Raw genomic sequence first — 20,901 nt, 5'->3', positions numbered from 1 at the left:
AAATCGACCCCAAGACTCATTCTTTGTAAACCTAGTACGTAGTCTATCGGTCCCTTATGCCAAACCGCTAGGTTACAGAGACGTAAACACACCGGCACCGGTTGTCAAGCGATGTTGGAGGGATAAACACAGACACACAAACATATACATACACACACACACACACACACACACACACACACACACACACACACACATATATATATATATATATATATATGTATGTAGGTGTAGGAGTGGCTGTGTGGTAAGTAGCTTGCTTACCAACCACATGGTCCCGGGTTCAGTCCCACTGCGTGGCATCTTGGGCAAGTGTCTTCTACTATAGCCTCGGGCCGACCAAAGCCTTGTGAGTGGATTTGGTAGACGGAAACTGAAAGAAGCCCGTCGTATATATGTATATATATATGTCGTATATATATATATATGTATGTGTGTATGTGTTTGTGTGTCTGTGTTTGTCCCCACAACATCGCTTGACAACCGATGTTGATATGCTTACGTTCCCGTAACTTAGCGGTTCGGCAATGGAGACCGATAGAATAAGTACTAGGCTTCTAAAGAATAAGTCCTGGGGTCGATTTGCTCGACTAAAGGCGGTGCTCCAGCATGGCCACAGTCAAATGACTGAAACAAGTAAAAGAGTGAAAGAGAGAGTATATGTATGTATATTTATCTGCAGAACGCTGGCTCAGGGCAAAATTGTGATTGAAGTTGGAAGAACAACACCAACATCATCACATTCTCCTACGACTTTATACTTTAATCCAACACCCCAACCACCCACCCCACCCCCACCTGCCATGGTCTGATCCCCTCATCTGCTCCCCTCCCCCCTCTTTCTCCTCCCAGTTGCTACTGACTACCATCGCCGTCCCTTCTGTCTACCCTACCAGCAGCAGCACCAACCCCACCTTCGTCGCCATCCTCCTCCTCCTCCGTTGCCGCCACAACGCCGAAGAAACCATCTGTAGCCCTCCCTCCCTCCCTCCCTTTCTTCTTCTCTTCTCTTCACTTTTATCAAGAAAAAACACGGTACACTTAGCCTCTTCCCTACCTCCGGCATCAATACCTTCACCACCGCCACCACCGCCACCACTACTACTACTACAACTTCTGCTGTGTGGACCACCGACACCACCATTGCTACTGTCCCCGCACTTCCTTCATCGCTACCAACATTATAACCAACTTCCCCTTCACCACCACCACCACCATCCACTTCCTACCGTTTTCCTCTGAGATTCCTCTTCGTATGTAAATAAATATATACACACATACTTACAAACACACACACATACATACACACATACATACATACATACACACACACACACGCACGCACCCACATACATATACATTGCTTCATTTTATTTTATTAATTTTTGGCTCAGGGGGAATTCTTTGCGCTACTATAAAACCCCCGCCCCGCCCCGCCCCACTTCGCCTGCACTACCATCGCCCCCTCGGCTCCCATCACTTCCATGCTCTTTCTTCCTCCTCCTCCTCCTCCCCTCCCTCTCAATTCTTTGCAGAAGTCTCTTTCGCTTATTTCTAGCGCAACCACGACCAGGGAAGGAACGGAACATTTCCCTTCTGTCTGGGTCTGAAAAGATAAACCGAGATAGGGGGTGAGAACAAGCAACCCCCATTTTAAAACAAAAAATAGATCTTACCCCAGCCCCCCACCACCACACGTAATATATCTATGAAATACAATGGTGGGGTCAACGCAGCGAAGAAGAAAAAGAAGCATTCGTCCGGGTAGTGACCACCACCACTCACAACAAACAACGACCACAATAACAATAACCATGACCACCACGGCGAAAATCTTAACGATGCTATTTATGGTGTCCGCGTTTTGGAGTCCGGCCGAGGCCCAAGTAAGGGTTCTGACGCCGCCTTACTTCAATTTGGCCTTCGGCAAGAACATCGTCGCCTCGTCCACATGCGGCGTGAATTCGTCGTCACCAGAGCTGTTCTGTCGATTGACCGGCGTGGCAGGTGACACCAAGGAGAGTGATCTACGAATAACCATCAATTCGGGCCAGTTGTGCGAGGAATGCGACCCCAGTGTAGAATCGTTGTCCCATTATGCCGAACTGGCTATCGACGGAACCGAACGCTGGTGGCAGAGTCCGCCTCTCTCCCGTGGAATGGAATTTAATGAAGTGAATGTCACCATAGACCTAGAACAGGTTAGTCTGCGGTCTTTTCATGAGTTTAACGTTTTGCACGTATTATTATTAAGTTTACGAATCAATGCATATGTACAGTTTGACGCCTCGCCGGGGTAAAACTACACTTTAATGCCCCACTAATTTTGTTGTTTTGGCGATCTTTTGCTATTAGTATTGCCTTTGTTTTTTTATGATTTTTTTTTTCGGTCCAGATGGAGTATATGTAATCTGAACCTTTCCCCCACCCTTTTTTTTGTTTTTTACGAAATCCCACGTTTTAGGCTATGCAGATTCCGATTCTGAAAAAAAATTTTCAAAATTTCGATTTCACCCCCCCCCCCCACGTAAAAAAAGGGGGGGGGTCAGATTACATATACTCCCTCTGGACCTTTTTTCCTATAGAATCATTACTTTTAAAAGTTTACAGAAGTGTTTTTCAGACGAGCTTTTCAACAAGCTGTCCTTTCCTTTTTGAAGACATGAAAGGACACGCAATTCGAAAGGGGTTATTTAAAAAGAAAAAAATTAAAATTTTGGGGAAATTTGTACAGCATCAAACTGTTGCCGTGCCCCCCTCCTCCCTCCCATCAAGAACGATTTTTAAACAAATTTTTATGAGAATTTCAGTGTCCCCTTTCACCCCCCCCTCATTTCCATGCCTTTTTTCCACCCCAGGAGCAATGGATAGCTTTTGTAAATCTATACTCTTTACTCTTTTACTTGTTTCAGTCATTTGACTGCGGTCATGCTGGAGCACCACCTTTAGTTAAGAAAATCGTCCTCAAGACTTATTTATTCTTTTGTAAGCCTAGTACTTATTCTGTCGGTCTCTTTTTGCCGAACTGCTAAGTTACGGGGACGTAAACACACTACCATCGGTTGTCAAGCAATGGTGGGGGGGGGGGGGGCAAACGCAGACACAAACACACACACACACAAACACATATATATATATACATATATACGACGGGCTTCTTTCAGTTTCTGTCTACCAAATCCACTCACAAGGCTTTGGTCGGCCCAAGGCTATAGGAGAAGACACTTGCCCAAGGTGCCACGCAGTGGGACTGAACCCGGAACCATGTGGTCGGTAAGCAAGCTACTTACCACACAGCCACTTCTGCACCTATGTAAAATTTAATTGAAAAAATTACACTCTTTAAGGAAGTTATGGGGAAACAAAGTCAGGGGCACCTAGCTGTAGAGATTTTTTTCCTTTTTTTTTTTTGTTCCATCTAAAAAAAGAATTTTGGTTGAGGCACCTCATAACTTTTCTTTTTAGATTTTGGAATTTTCAGGAAATTTTTGCAATTTTGTGTTCTGCAAACAGGAACTCATACAATTACGAAAAAGAAAATATTAAAAACAAAAATATTTAAAATATTTTTTCAAACCCACTTCATAAATCTCCAAATTTCAATTCTTTCTCGAATTTTATATTTTTGAAATCAGAGTTTAAAATACAGATAGTCCAAATTTTTTGCTTAAATCACAGCAATGGACCTTATGAATAAATGTCTAAGTGACAAAAAAAAAACAAACAAGGAAGGTATCAGGTGGACGTGAAGTGTGCTAAAAATAACAGCTAAGTCGCCCTTAAATCACACAAAAAATTTTTTGGATATTTTTTTCAAAAATCATATGAAATCCTGTGTGAGCACAAAAATTTTCTAAAAATTCCTGGAGTGGCTGTGCAGTAAAGAGCTTGCTTAAGATTGGTATATAGACAATGTGTTACATATTACAGGTATAAACTTGAACTTGTAATCTGGATAGAATAACTGCAGATTTCTCAATAGTTCAGCATAAGTGTTCTCTTTTTCACTGATCTTCAGTTTTATCTTGACATCTGGTGGGCAGCTGATTCCCACAACTGTACAGTTTCTCTTCTCAATCCCAAATCATTCTATCAGGTCTATTGAGGTTTTCACTGGAACATTCCACCAGTATTCCTTTTTATTATGAGTGGCTATGGCTTTATGTATGTATGTATGTACGTACGTATGTATTTATTTATTTATGGGTTTCAGCCAAGTGGCTGTGGTCATGCTGTAGCACCACCGTGTATGCATGAGAAATTTTTAAAACTTAATGGCAAATGTATTTCTCATGTTACTTAACTGTCTCTGCCCCACCCCTCACTGTTCTGAATTAAACCACCACCACCACCACTACCACCACCTCCACCATCAAAATATCACTATGCCCCAACTGTAACCCCCACCACCACCGCCACCGCCTCCTTTTAACTGGCTGTGGATGTTAATTGATATCCCTATGTGAGTCTGACTCACTTCATGGGAAAATGGGCTGCTACCCTTTTCTTTTCTCTCTCTCTCTCTCTCTCTCTCTCTACAAAAGCAACCCAGCCCTTCCTTTTTTTTTTCTGCTTTAACTCTGCTGAGATTTGCAGGAATGGTAAATGGTAAATGGTAAATGTGGGAAGTGGGGGAAGAATTAGTTCTTTGTCCTCATTCTTAGCAATTTGGTCTGACCTTCTTTTCAGTCTGTATTGCTTTTCTCACACACACACACACACACACACACTCATATATAGTTATATACACACATACACACGTATGTGTGTGTGTCTATATATATATATATATTGTTGCTTGTTTCAGCCACTTGACTGGCCATGCTGGAGCATCGCCTTTAGTAAAAAAAAAAAAAAGGTCAACCCCAGTACTTACTATATCAGTCTCTTTTGCCGAACTGCTAGCTTACAGGGACATAAACACGCCAACATCGGCTGTCAAGCAATGTTGGGAGGACAAATACATACATCATCATCATCAGCAGCATCATCATCATCGTTTAACGTCCGCTTTCCATGCTGGCATGGGTTGGATGGTTTGACAGGCATTGGCCGGCTGAAAAACTGCCCAGGCTCCTTGCTTATCTTGGCATGATTTCTATGGCTCAGTGCCCCCTGGGTGCCTGGCCTGAGCAAGGGTGCTTTATAAGTGGCACAGTTGCAGATGCTTCATATATGATACCCAGAAAGGGGTGCTTTTATGCAACACTGAAAGGGGTGCTTTTTATATGGCACAGCCAACCACAAGCCTGTGAGACAAGGATCTTTGTCCATACCTGGATGTATGCACATGCAAGTGTGTGTGTGTGTGTGTGTGTGTGAGGGAGAGAGAATGTGAGTGTGTGTGTATGTGTGTGTGCATACGAGCGTGTGTGTTTCTGTGAGAAAGAGAGAGAGAATGTGTGAGTATGTGTGTGCAAAAGAGAGAGAGAGTGACAGGGAGAGTGTGTGTAATTCCTCACCACCACCACTGTTGCCTCACCATTCCCCATTACCAATATCACCAGCTGTTAAAATCAAATCAAAACCCATTTCGCAGTAATTTTGTAATTATATCTTAATTAAGATTGCTGTTGATTATATTTGTGTGTACGTGCTTGAGTGCCAACGTGCAATGATGTCTTTGTGTACGTGTGTGTAATTATAGTGTGTTTGGTGTTGACATACAATGCGTCTGCGTGTGTGTGTGACTGTGTTATTATTGTATCAATGTGTTCATGTGTAAATGTGCTAAAATACACATCGTCATCATCATCATCATCATCGTTTAACGTCCGCTTTCCATGCTAGCATGGGTTGGACGATTTGACTGGGGACTGTGAAACCAGGTGGTTACACCAGGCTACAATCTGATTTGGCAGAGTTTCTACAGCTGGATGCCCTTCCTAACGCCAATCACTCCGAGAGTTCTCAAACATTATAATCTATGGATCCTTTTGAAAAATCATTTTATTCTAGTGGACTCCCACAGCCATTTGATGCTTAAAAACTAGTTTTATAAAAACTTCTTTCAAAATTCCCATTTTGTTTTTGAACACATTATTTATGGGACGACCTAATGGCTACAGGCTGAAGGTCTGCGTGTTTATAGAGTTGTCGATAAATAGATAAATATATTTCCTTATGGAATGTTCTAGAAGGAATCCTAGTATGGCGGTGAGCTGGCAGAATCGTTAGCACGCCGGGCGAAATGCTTAGCGGTATTTCGTCTGTCTTTACGTTCTGAGTTCAAATTCCGCCGAGGTCGACTTTGCCTTTCATCTTTCCGGGGTCGATAAATTAAGTACCAGTTACGCACTGGGGTCGATGTAATCGACTTAATCCCTTTGTCTGTCCTTGTTTGTCCCCTCTATGTTTAGCCCCTTGTGGGCAATAAAGAAATAAGAATGAATCCTAATAATTAATCTGTTCAACTGAAGGCACAAGGCCTGAAATTTTGTGGGGAGGGGACTAGTTGATTACACTGCCCCCCCCCCCGGTTCAGCAAAAGGGGCCGATAGAATACGTACCAAGCTTTTAGAAACAAGACAGTCTCTCTAATGCTCTGGTTTTTGGTCCTTTTAATGTACAGGACTCTTTTACTTGTTTCAGTCATTTGACTGTGGCCATGCTGGAGCACCGCCTTTATCTGTTGATGACTCTCAGCATGCAGTGGTCCATTTGAAGTGGGAGTGCTGCTAGTAGCAACGAAGGGCTCTTGCTACTAAGGTTGTTTTCACTTCCTATTCTTCAAAGTATTTTCTAGAACACACATGAGTCAGTTGGAAATGGTTGTCTTTCATTTTCTTTCTTTCTTTCTTCCTTTTTATTTATTTATTTTTCGATGTCACTCTTTTGGTATTGCCTTCCCTCCTGACTCAGGAAATTTTTTTAAAACATGTGACAAAAACAAAAAAATTATGATTTTCTTTCAGTGTCCATTGTATATGATTGGCCACATACACAAGACAATAGGGTGTGATATGAGGGAGATTTGGCTGCTATTTCTACCAGATCTAGCTACCATGTAGAGATCTTCCTCATTGGTCCATACACACATTTGTACATATGCAAGAGAGTAGGGTGTGATATGAGGGAGATTTGGCTGTTTTTTCTACCAGATCTAGCTACCATGTAGAGGTCTGCCTCATTGGCCACATACAAAAGACAATAGGGTGTGATTTGAGGGAGATTTGGCTGCTATTTCTACCAGATCTAGCTACCATGTAGAGGTCTGCCTCATTGGCTCATACATACATATATACATAGATAAGAGAGTAGGGTGTGATTTGAGGTAGATTTGGCTGCTATTTCTAGCAGGTCTAGTTACCATGTAGAGGTCTCCCTCATTGGCTCATACATACATAGATACATAGATAAAAGAGTAGGTTGTGATTTGAGGGAGATTTGGCTGCTATTTCTAGCAGGTCTAGCTACCAATGTAGAGGTCTCCCTCATTGGCTCATACATACATATATACATATATACCCTATTGTCTTGTGTATGTACCCATATGAGGCAGACCTCTACGTGGTAGCTAGATCTGGTAGAAATAGCAGCCAAATCTCCCTCATACCACATACACAAGACAATAGGGTGTGATATGAGGGAGATTTGGCTGCTATTTCTACCAGATCTAGCTACCACGTAGAGGTCTGCCTCATATGGGTACATACACAAGACAATAGGGTGTGAGTTGAGGGAGATTTGGCTGTTATTTCTACCAGATCTTGCTACCATGTAGAGGTCTTCCTCATTGGCCCATACACACATTTGTACATATGCAAGAGAGTAGGGTGTGATTTGAGGGAGATTTGGCTGCTATTTCTACCAGATCTAGCTACCATGTAGAGATCTTCCTCATTGGCCACATACACAAGAGAGTAGGGTGTGATATGAGGGAGATTTGGCTGCTATTTCTGTCAGATCTAGCTACCACATAGAGGTCTGCCTCATTGGCCACATACACAAGACACTAGGGTGTGAGTTGAGGGAGATTTGGCTGCTATTTCTACCAGATCTTGCTACCATGTAGAGGTCTTCCTCATTGGCCCATACACACATTTGTACATATGCAAGAGAGTAGGGTGTGATTTGAGGGAGATTTGGCTGCTATTTCTACCAGGTCTGCCTCATTGGCCACATACACAAGACTGTCGTGGGTATGATGGTGGGGTATGATAGTGGGGTGTGATGGTGGTGGTGGTGGACGTAGTAGTGGTGGTGGTAGTGATGATGATGGTAGTGGTGATGGTGATGGTGAGGCTGACGGGGGGGGGGGGAGCAGAGATTATGTGATGTAGACATCCCATCATTCACCATTTCTATAAACAAGCACATCCTCCTTATAAACTCCAGACCTCCAGGGTTTATAAAAAGAAAAAATAAACAAAACAAAACAAAAAAACATATACCCAGATGAAAGGCAGATAGCAGGGTGGGAGTTATTTTAGGTATGTCACCCCTTCTTGACCTCAGCTTCATTTTCATCCTTATCATCACATTCACAATTATAAATTCTTGAAGGAGTAGAGGAGAGAGACCTCTACATTGGTAGCTAGACCTGCTAGAAATAGCAGCCAAATCTCCCTCAAATCACACCCTACTCTTTTATCTATGTATATATGTATGTATGAGCCAATGAGGGAGACCACTACATTGGTAGCTAGATCTGCTAGAAATAGTAGCCAGATCTCCCTCAAATCACACCCTACTCTCTTATATATGTCTGTATGAGCCAATGAGGGAAACCTCTACATGGTAGCTAGACCTGCTAGAAATAGCAGCCAAATCTCCTTCAAATCACACCCTACTCTTTTATCTATGTATATATGTATGTATGAGCCAATGAGGGAGACCTCTACATTGGTAGCTAGACCTGCTAGAAATAGCAGCCAAATCTCCCTCAAATCACAACCTACTCTTTTATCTATGTATCTATGTATGTATGAGCCAATGAGGGAGACCTCTACATGGTAACTAGACCTGCTAGAAATAGCAGCCAAATCTACCTCAAATCACACCCTACTCTCTTATCTATGTATATATGTATGTATGAGCCAATGAGGAAGACCTCTACATGGTAGCTAGACCTGCTAGAAATAGCAGCCAAATCTCCCTCAAATCACACCCTATTGTCTTGTGTATGTGGCCAATGAGGCAGACCTCTACATGGTAGCTAGATCTGGTAGAAATAGCAGCCAAATCTCCCTCAAATCACACCCTATTGTCTTTTGTATGTGGCCAATGAGGCAGACCTCTACATGGTAGCTAGATCTGGTAGAAAAAACAGCCAAATCTCCCTCATATCACACCCTACTCTCTTGCATATGTACAAATGTGTGTATGGACCAATGAGGAAGATCTCTACATGGTAGCTAGATCTGGTAGAAATAGCAGCCAAATCTCCCTCATATCACACCCTATTGTCTTGTGTATGTGGTATGAGGGAGATTTGGCTGCTATTTCTACCATGTCTAGCTCCCATGTAGAGGTCTCCCTCATTGGCTCATACATAAGGCAGTGAGGTGCGATTTGAGGGAGATTTAGCTGTTGTTTCTATCAGGTTTAGCTATGATGCAGAGAGTTTCCCTGCCTCGTGTGGTGGTGTAGTGTGTTGCCAGGGGATGTGAAGCGGGAGAGGGGCCCAGGGGCGTCAAAAGCTTTGCACTTGAGTTCAAGTGGATTCTGTTTGTTTAGGGAGAGGAAATGATGATGATGATATCAACAATGGAAAGAAGGAGCATGGTGGGGAGGGGGTGGCAGGGATGGTGGTGGTGGTGGTGGTGGTGATGGCAGTGCTGGTGGTGACGAATGATTATAATGGGGATGATGATGATGATGGTGGTGGTGAATGATGTCGATGATGATGGTGATGGTGGTGAATGATGTCGATGATGATGATGGTGATGGTGGTGGTGAGGTGGTTGTGTTGATGATGATGATGATGATGAGGGTGATGATGCTAGAAAGTGATGACAAAGAGATGATGATGGCTTTGAGTACTACAAATGCTAATGGCTCTGATGATGAAGCCTTGACAATAATAGCTGCCATCATTATGGAGACCGGATGCAGGTTTTGGGCAACAACCTTCTTAAGAAGGACCCCCCTCCCCCATGTCTAAGTGTATATGTTACTAATAGACTGGTGTTAGAACTCATTATGTATGTGCTTCAGAAAGAAGCATTAGTCAGGAGTGCACAGTGTCATGAACTTCATTAACACTTACAGTTGTTTCTGCTACCAGACTAAATGCTCTCAGAGCTGAGTGCTTATGTGTCACCTTGTAGCTTCATTAGATCTATGTGTATTTATGTATGTTTATGTGTGTGTGTGTGTGTGTGTGTGTGTGTGTGTGCAGATGTGTGTCTGTGTACATATGTACATACACCAGGCTCCAATCTGCCAGATCAGATTGGAGCCTGGTGTAGCCAGCTGGTTCACCAGTCCTCAGTCAAATCATCCAACCCATGCTAGCATGAAAAGTGGACGTTAAACGATGATGATGATGATATATATATATATATATATATATATATATGTTGTTGTACTTGGGGATGGTCATATTGCCAGTTTCACATCAAAAATCTTGCAAAACAAATATATATATATATATATATATATAAGGAACACAGAAAGAAACGGAGAGAAAATAAAGAATGTGTAGTGACTAGCAATCTATCTATATATATAAAAATGAGAATGTGTGTCTGTCTGTCTGTCTGTCTGTGTGAATCCCTAAAACTCGAGAACTACGCAACCAATTTCATTCAAATTTTACAGATGCCTTACTTAGGGTTCCAGTTGTGTTTTAGTAAAAAAAAATTTTAACTTCTTGCAGAGTTCGAGCCCACAGCAACATAATATCTCCTACACTATTTAAGTATTACGTGTCAAAAGTGAAACAAAAACACTCATGTCAAATACTTTCACTTTAAAAATGAAACTATTCTACTAACTGAAACAATCACATTTTGATACTGTAATGACAGATACTTTCAGAGAGAGAGAGAGAGAGAGAAAGAGAGAGAGAGAAAGAGAGAGAGAGAGAGAGAGAGAGATGTATATGTATACATATAGATGTATATGTACACGTTATTCCACTAACTGAAACAATCACATTTCGATACTGTAATTACAGATACTTTCAGAGAGAGAGAAAGAGATGTATATGTATACATATACATGTATATGTACACGTATATGCATAGATATATATAGATATAGATCTATATGCATACATGTATATGTATACATATGTGTAGATGTATATATATATAGATGTACATGTAATATGTACACATATATACATATATATATACATGTATACAGATATCTATACATATATACACCCATCACACACAAACACATGCACACAAACACACACGTTAGTCATTTGTTTTCTTATCCAAAACTACGTCAAAAGTACTGAACGGATCTTTATGAAATTTGGAAATTATATTCTTTGCATAACGGCCATAACTCCCATGAAAATTCATATATTTTTGATGTTGATGAAATTTTAACCCGAACATAACAGATGAGCATTATTTGTAATTCAACGGTACAACAGTGTAAGACTACCCTTTCAGATATACTTACATTGTGATTTCTGCAATGTGGTGCATAAATTGTCAAGTAAATGAGACGCATCTTTGCCTCCACTGATTCACTTGCAAAGTGTTGAGTAAAATTATTTCGTTGCAGACCTCCTTTGGGTCTTTTTATTATCACTGCGACACACATAGTCCCCAGTTGGTAACATTGATTTCAAGGCCCTCCTAGATGAGAGACTGGCATTCCACTTAATGTCTATCTTCCATGCTGGCATGGATTGGAGAGTTATTAATGTAGAAATATGGTATCGTAGCTACTAACAGTTGAGGGTTGCGTAGTCTAGACGGCGTTTTTAGATTTCATTATTCTCTTTAACCCAGGCAAAGCCTGGTATTTCTGCTAGTATATATATAAAACAGACTTCTTTCATTGTAAGTTCAAATCATTTGTGTTTTCTATATTGAGTATACACACACACACATGCAAGGGAATGCTAAAAAGTTTCTGGCCTTAAGGATATTACAAAAGGTTTCGTTGCAGACCCAACCTTCCGAGATCTTTTACATGGTTTACATAAACTGAAGGACCCCTGCAATAAGTGTGTGAACCTGAGAAGGGAATATGTTTGATAAAATCATAATTAATTGATCCTCCAATATCTTCTTTCACCCAAAGCCAGGAACTTTTCAACACTCCCTCTTGTATATGTATATATATATATATCCATATACACACACACACACGCTTAACCAGTTTCATATTTGATTGTCAAAATTGTATTTATGTGGATCTGCATGTGTGTGTGTGTGTGTATGTATGTATGTCATTGTTCAGTTTTATTTCAAGATTTCTTGCCAAACAGAGAAAGAACCGGTTTCTAACCCAGATCCAAGGCTCCTTCATCAGAATTTCAACATCAACAACAGGGTATTACTGTGTGTATGTCTATGTGCAGATTTGTATGTTTTGTTTCATGTATGTATTCTCATGCATATAACTACATATCTAGACATGCTCATATATATTTAAATGATAAACTTCTGGAAAGTTTTACAGATCTTTACAGTTCCAGTGATGAATTGGATCTGTAGTCTTCGAATCAGCTTTCTCCTTTCTGGTCTTGAGAAGCCTAATTGCTCAAGATTGGTATTTAGACAGTGTGTGACATATCCCAGGGCCCCAATAATTACAGGTATAAAACTGACCTTGTAATCTGGATAGAGTAACTGCAGATTTCTCAATAGTTCAGCACAGTGTATTTGTATGTATCTATGTATGTATGCATTCCATTTATGTACCTTTCTCTCTTTTGTCTTTCCTTCAGGAGTTCCTTGTGGCTTATGTCTTTATCAAAATGGCAAACTCCCCTCGACCAGGTGTGTGGGCTCTCGAAAAATCAACAGATTTTGGTAAGACTTGGAACCCTTGGCAATATTTTGCCGGAAACCCCAACGAATGTCTGCAATTCTTCAATGCCTCTACTTCAGAAGTCCCAGAAGAAGATGACGAAGTTATTTGTACCACGAAATTTTCCAAAGTTGTTCCTCTAGAAAACGGCGAGGTAAACCAAGTTAACATAGATACATCTATTTGTCTTTTATGTCTTTTTCTTGTCTCATTCATAAGACTGTGGCCATACTGGAGCACCACTTTGAAGAATTTTAGCTGGACAAATCAGCCTCAGTATTTTTTTTTTTTTAAAGCCTGATTCATTTGACTGACCTCTTTTGCTATATATATATATATATATATATATAGTCGTTAGAATGAAGTCGATACAAATAGTGATAGCTTAAAATCATGTAATACTTAAGTTTTAAGGTAATAACGAAAACCCCACAACCAGAATATGACTGGCACCCAAGCCAATGTTGTCTCCTTCATTGGACACGAAACTCGGCTTGTGGAGACCTGTTGGGGCAAGCGAAATTGTGATGGCACCTGTGCCCAGCGTCGCCTTCCTGGCACATGTAGACACATTCGAGCGAGATCGTTGCCAGTGCCACTGGACTGGCTCCTGTGCAGGTGGCACGTAAAATACACCATTTCGAGCGTGGCCGTTGACAGTACCGCCTGACTGGCCTTCGTGCCGGTGGCATGTAAAAGCCCCCACTACACTCTCGGAGTGGTTGGCGTTAAGAAGGGCATCCAGCTGTAGAATCTCTGCCAAATCAAATTGGAGCCTGGTGTAGCCATCTGGTTCACCAGTCCTCAGTCAAATCATCCAACCCATGCTAGCATGGAAAGCAGACGTTAAACGATGATGATGATGTCTATGTATATATGTATATATATATATATATATATATATATATATATATATACATATATATATATATATATATATATATATATATATATATATATACACTTCCTTATATACACTTTCTCTATATACGCTTCCTTCCTGGGTAGTATTTGAACTCATAACATGCTAACAAACTTGGTTATACAGATTAATTAATTAAAACACTTGTATCCCGTCTGTCTTCAGATTATTGTGTCTCTGGTCGATGATAGACCAAATGCCCAGAACTTTTCCAACTCCCAGAAGCTGCAGGACTGGACAAAGGCAACATCCGTGCGGCTCCGTTTGCTACAGACAAAAACACTCCTCGGTCATTTGATGGCCGTACGGAGACAGGACCCTACAGTGACCAGAAGGGTAAGTTTTTTGTTCGTTTTGTTTTCGTAGCTTCTTAAAACTTCTGATATGAACAGGAAGATAATGGCTGTAGAACTGAGAACGTGAGCGTATGGATGGGTGTGTGGAAAGATAGAAGAGTCAGTTCGTGTTACTAAGGGTTTCAAAATCATTCAACAAACAGTCTTTTACTTGTTGTAGTCATTTGACTGCAGCCATGCTAGAGCACTGCCATGAAGCGTTTTAGTCATAAACAAATCAACCCTAGCAATTATTTTTAAAGCCTGGTGCTTATTCTATCAGCTTTTGGGTTTTTTTTTTGTCAAACCACAGATATGTAAATGAACCAGCACTGGCAGCCAAGCAGTGGTTGGGTGACAATCATAAACACACATATGCATAGATATAAATACATCATATCCACTCACAAGGTTTTGGATGACTTGAGACTGTAGTAGAAGACACTTGCTCAAGGTGGCACACAAACATATTGGACCCAGAGCTATGTGGTTGAGAAGCAAACTGCTTACCACACAGCCACATCTCTGCCTGGACGCATAAATAGAGTTTTTCTCAATTGTTAAGTGGACGCTTTTCTTCTCAGCATTCATCACTCAAATCTAAATGAATAAACTGTCTCATTTTAAGTGGCTGTGACATGTTTCATAAAATGAACTTGTCAGCTTGTTTGCAACTAATGAATGCTTCTTATATGGTGTTCAGATATATTTCTAATGTCAGCATGTTCTTTGAGATTAGTCCTTCTTCTCTTGTACATTGGCCACATTTTTTAAAACCATATACACTTTTCATCAAACTTATATCTAACACATTGTTCACAGTCTATCTTTTAAATAACCATATGTAGTTTCTTAGCATTACTATATTCTACATCTGGAGGTTCCAGAAGGAACAGGTATGATCGTGAACTCTTATTTAAAGAGTCGTTCTGCCATACCAATATATTGATTCAGAGTAGTGCCAAATTTCATACATGACAAACTCTATATTACAGAATCTGTTGAGCAGACATGCAGTGCTGTCACTGCATAAGCAATCGAGTCCCATGGCAGGAGTGGGCTTTTCTCCTATAATTTCTTTAATACTAATAGCCAACTAAAATTAACTTAAAAGGTTTTCTATTGAATAGTTTTTTTTTTGTATTTATGGCTAGTGGGGAAGTGCCTTTATATTAATTGCAAGAAGCCTTCATTTGCATTGTGCATAACACCCTTCTTTGTCCACAGTATTTCTACAGTATTAAAGATATTTCCATTGGAGGACGCTGTGTCTGCAATGGTCATGCCGAGCGATGTGACAAAAGGGACGCAACTCAACCGAACAAGCTTTTCTGTGAATGTCACCATAACACTTGTGGGCCCCAGTGTGAACGATGCTGTCCAGGATTTGTTCAGAAAAAGTGGCAGAGGGTCACCACCAACAAGGACTTCATGTGCGAACGTAAGTATTTAGTGTTGTGGCCCGTGGTGGTGTTGTTCGACCCTAGGTCACTCTGACTCAGCATAACTACGAACAAAGGTCTTCCAGTCATGACCACTCTGACTTCCATTTTGGTATTGTTTATCTAGGACTACATTATCTTGTTATTGTTGTTATCTTCCTTGTTGTTACTGTTCAGTCTTAGGTCATTCTTGACCCAGCAGACCTAAGATAAAATACATTCCATCTGTGACCATCCTGTCTCCATTCGGGTATAGTGTATCTGGGACTACATCATTTTATGTGCCTTCCTTTGACGTTGTCCTCAGTCCAGATCCTGATCCTGGTATATTGTCGATAGTGTTCCAACTGTGACCATTCTATCTTTATTCAGCCATGGTGATTCTAGGACTACATTATCTTGTCGTTGTTGTTTAACTCTAGGTCAGTCCTGACCAAACAAACCTATCATCAAAGACGTTACAGCTGCAAATCAATCAGTGTTTTGTTCAGGCATAGTGTATCTAGAACTACATTTTCTAATGTGATCTTCCACACAAACTTCGTTGGTGACATTTAACCCCAGGTCACACTTGGTCTAACAGACCTGAGAACAAAGGCATTCTATATGTGACCACTCCATCTTTTAGAATTTAACCAATAGAACCACTACCTTATGTCTTTTCTTTAATAACCGTTTGGTAGGACTTGAGGAAGATTTGGCTGTTCTCTCAACCAGGTCTAGCTACCATGTGGAGAACTCCTTTGTCAGTTTCGTTCAGATAAACATTACCAGAATGCATAATTACATTATTGTGACACATGATTTAAAACAGTGTTGACCCAAATCATGAGATATGTTATGCTAATCAGAAAATCGTTACTGCGTTATATATTTCAGCATGCAACTGTCATGGACACACAAATGCATGTGTTTACGATGCCGAAATAGATGCCAAAAAGTTATCATTGGACATACACGGGAACTACGATGGCGGTGGCGTCTGTCAGAACTGCACGGTATGTAATGGACATTACACAGTTACTTAGTACGTCTTTGTGTGTGTGCATGCATGCTTGTGTGTGTATGCATATATATGTGTGCATATATAAGCATATATATGTGTGTGTACATATAAAAAAAGAATGAGATAAAGAGACCGATGGCATAAATAAATTTATAATTTATGTAGAATGTCTTACAGCTGTTTCAGGGAAATTCAATGTATCCCTTCATCGGAGACGGTAATTCTTTTTTATATATACACACGCTAATACACAACCCATGTTATATTCCCCATTCATGTTGCAACCACATCTGGGGCAAAACTAGTTGGTATACAGCACTTACTCGGTATTACCTGTATCATTAGGGTCTGGTTGACTCCATTACCCTTCATAACCATTATATGTGTGTGTATGTATATGTTATAGGTATAATGTGTATGTGAATATATGTATATGTGTATATATATATATATATATATATATATATATATATATATATATATATATATATATATATACATAGGTATATAAAGGTAAGATCCAGGGATCAAGGTGTAGGAAGTTAGTGAGTTTCAAGCAGTCTGTAGAAGCTATAAAAAAAACAATTTTCAGGTACAACAGGGGTTTATTAGCGCAAAACCCTGTGTGAGTTAACACGGGGTCCCTTAATGATAACCAAGGTTTCTTTGGCCTGAAGAGCAGCTTGCAGTTTAGCCCTTGTTTGGATAATTCCTACTTCCGATTTTCCACGAGCTGTGAACCGTATGTAGCCTGGACTTTATCTGCTCCATTCCCCAATTCTTGGATATATATATATATATGTTTATATATTGCCAGTTCCGGTGGCTCATAAAAAGCACCGTTTGAGTATGGTTGATGCCACTACCGTCTGACTGGTCTCCATGCCAGTGGCACATAAAAAGTACCCACTACACTCTCAGTGATTGACATTAGGAAGGGCATCCAGCTGTAGAAACCTTGCCAAGTCAGATTGGAACCTGGTGCAGCCTCTTGGCTTGCCAGTCCCCAATCAAACCATCCAACCCATGCTAGCATGGAGAGTGGACATAGCAGTTCCCATCGTCCAAAATTGGTCGCAAGGCATTGATCAGCCTGAGAATATGGTAAATAACACTTGCCCAAGGCGCCACACAATGGGACTGAACCGAAGAGCAAGAGATAGCAAAGCAAGAGTTTTACCACACAGTCATGCCTCATACCTATAATATATATACATATATATATCTGTATACACACACACATACATACTCATACACACACACGCATACATCTAATACCATTTTTACTGTATGCATCTTTTCCCCTCTTTCTGCTCCTCCAGCACAACACAAAGGGCATCAACTGTGAACAGTGTATTGATGGCTTCTATCAACCATTCAATGTACCCAAGGATGTGCCTAACGTCTGTCACCGTAAGTATTCACTGCAGACCTGATGAGGTCAGGGTCCACATCCTCTCAATGATGGTTTAATTTTTTTTTTTTTTTTTACCTTCATTTATTTCAATCATTCTTGAAAAAAATATTAATAGTGGCATGTTTGGCATGTTCTCAGCACAAGAAACTATTAGTAGCACATAAAAATGTGGATTGTGTCTTTTAAATAATATATATGTGTGTGTATGTGGATTTCCCCATCAAGTTGCCTAACTATCTGCCTCTATTTCTTCCTTCTGCAGCTTGCCAGTGTCGCTCCCGATTCTCAACTGGTTCTTGTGAAGAAGGCACTGGACGTTGTAGATGTAAACCACAGTATACTGGAGAGAATTGTGACAGGTAAATATATTATTCTATATAGAAGTACTTAATCGACCTTCCTCTAAATTTGAAATTACTACTACCCCTCCAATTAGATTATATAGAATTTTAATTCTTGTTTGATTCACTAGTCTGTTGAACAGCAGCATAGTCAAGATGGTATGTTTTCTTCTCTTACTCTTGTTTTTTGCACACATCTACAAAATGACTTTCTAAAATGAAATTCCATTATGCAGCTGAGGAGTACATTTTCGTTCTACATTTTATGTAGTGTTCTCACTACATGAATAAATGAAGTTTGTACGAAACATACGTACTGCTATAACCTATTGAATTTTTGTTGCTTTGCTTCAAATACACATCATCATCATCATCATCATCGTTTAACGTCCGCTTTCCATGCTAGCATGGGTTGGACGATTTGACTGAGGACTGGTGAAACCGGATGGCAACACCAGGCTCCAGTCTGATTTGGCAGAGTTTCTACAGCTGGATGCCCTTCCTAACGCCAACCACTCAGAGAGTGTAGTGGGTGCTTTTACGTGTCACCCGCACGAAAACGGCCACGCTCGAAATGGTGTCTTTTATGTGCCACCCGCACAAGCCAGTCCAGGGGCACTGGCAACGATCTCGCTCGAAAATCCTACAGGAGCCAGTCAGGCGGTACTGGCAACGGCCACGCTCAAAATGGTGCATCTCATGTGCCACCCGCACAAGAACCAGTCCAGGGGCACTGGCAACGATCTTACTTGGCTTGCCGGGTCTTCTCACGCACAGCCCATTTCCAAAGGTCTCGGTCCGTAGTCATCGCCTCGGTGAGGCCCAATGTACGAAGGTCTTGCCTCACCACCTCAGCCCAGGTCTTCCTGGGCCTACCTCTTCCACGGGTTCCCTCAACTGTTAGGGTGTGGCACTTTTTCACGCAGCTATCCTCCTCCATTCTCACCACATGTCCATACCAGCGCAATCGTCTCTCTTGCACGCCACAACTGATGCTTCTAATGTTCAGCTTTTCTCTCAAGATACTTACACTCTGACGGGTATTCACATTGACATTACACATCCAACGGAGCATACTGGCTTCATTCCTTGCGAGCTTACGTATGTCCTCAGCAGTTACAGCCCATGTTTCACTGCCATGTAGCATGGTTGTTCGTACGCATGCGTCATACAGTCTGCCTTTTACTCTGAGTGAGAGTCCCTTTGTCGCCAGCAGGGGTAAGAGCTCTCTAAACTTTGCCCAGGCTATTCTTATTCTAGCAGCTACACTTTCAGCGCACCCACCCCCACTACTAACTTGGTCGCCCAGATAGCGGAAGCTATCGACTACCTCTAGTTTTTCACCCTGGAATGAGATAGAAGTTGTTTCCTGTTTGTTTGCAGTCTTTATTGCACCTGAACATCTGCCACAAACAAAAACTAACTTGCTAGTTAACCTGCCTTTGATGTTGCTGCACCTCTTATGTGTCCATAGCTTGCACCGGGTACATCTTATAGAGTTACTACCTACTCCTTTTCTACATACTGAGCAGGGCCATCTACCTGAAGGGGTTTGTGTTTTATCTACCTTCCTACTTATTAGGATTTTGGTTTTAGCTAGGTTGACTCTAAGGCCCTTCAATTCTAGACCTTGCTTCCACACCTGAAACTTCTCCTCTAGTTCTGATAGTGTCTAGTTCTGATAGTGTCTAGTTCACATACATATATATATATATATATATATATATATACATTTTTTCTGACGGGCTTCTTTCAGTTTCCGTCTACCAAATCCACTCACAAGGTTTTGGTCGGCCTGAGGCTATAGTAGAAGACACTTGCCCAAGGTGCCACGCAGTGGGACTGAACCCGGAACCATGTGGTTGGTAAGCAAGCTACTTATCACACAGCCACTCCTGCGCCTATACACATACATTTATATATACCTGTTTAATTCTCTCTCTCTCTCTCTCTCTCTCTCTCTCTCTCTCTCTCTCTTTCAGGTGTAACAATGGTTACCACAACTTCCCCGAATGTCTACCCTGCGACTGTCACGTCAACGGCACCGCTGAAGGCAAATGTGACGTCGGAGGGGGCCAGTGCCCTTGTAAATCCAACTACATGGGGCGGAAGTGCAACACATGCCGATCCCAATACTACAACTTCCCAGAATGCAAAGGTATGTCTCACACACATGTTTGACTGGCTGGTTGGCTAGTTTGTATTTTAATTTGTATATTATGTATTCTAGGGGACACACCTGTTAATTTTCAGATATTGTAATGAAAGTAAGCTCAGACAGTTGGGTGTATATAATTTGAGGGAGATTTGACTGCTGTTTCTAACATGTCTAGCTTTTGTGTAGAGGTCTCCCTCATTGATTCATTCACACATACAAAAGACATTAGAGTATTATTTTAAGGGAAATTTGGCTTCTATTTTTAACAAGTCTTGCTACCATATAAAGGTTTCCTTCTTTGGTTCGTACATACATAAGACATTAGAGTGTGATTT

General features: G+C 41.0%; 1 protein-coding gene across 1 annotated transcript in view; it reads left to right on the top strand.

The window, feature by feature from the left end:
- Positions 1–1,550: 1,550 nt before the first annotated feature.
- LOC106882246 (laminin subunit alpha-5) overlaps positions 1,551–20,901 on the top strand; it is a 61,202-nt gene continuing 41,851 nt past the window's right edge. Inside the window, exons 1-8 of the mRNA XM_089343768.1 lie at positions 1,551–2,201; positions 12,863–13,099; positions 14,033–14,203; positions 15,430–15,643; positions 16,524–16,642; positions 17,973–18,063; positions 18,330–18,426; positions 20,391–20,566. Coding sequence (XP_089199894.1) covers positions 1,719–2,201; positions 12,863–13,099; positions 14,033–14,203; positions 15,430–15,643; positions 16,524–16,642; positions 17,973–18,063; positions 18,330–18,426; positions 20,391–20,566 — 1,588 coding nt within the window. The 5' untranslated portion in view covers positions 1,551–1,718. The remainder of the gene's footprint in view (positions 2,202–12,862; positions 13,100–14,032; positions 14,204–15,429; positions 15,644–16,523; positions 16,643–17,972; positions 18,064–18,329; positions 18,427–20,390; positions 20,567–20,901) is intronic.

This window comes from Octopus bimaculoides, chromosome 28, assembly GCF_046866305.1.
Source record: "Octopus bimaculoides isolate indiv1 chromosome 28, ASM4686630v1, whole genome shotgun sequence".
In the NCBI taxonomy this organism is placed as follows: Eukaryota; Metazoa; Mollusca; class Cephalopoda; order Octopoda; family Octopodidae; genus Octopus; species Octopus bimaculoides.
This window is presented reverse-complemented; position numbering and strand designations above follow the sequence as displayed.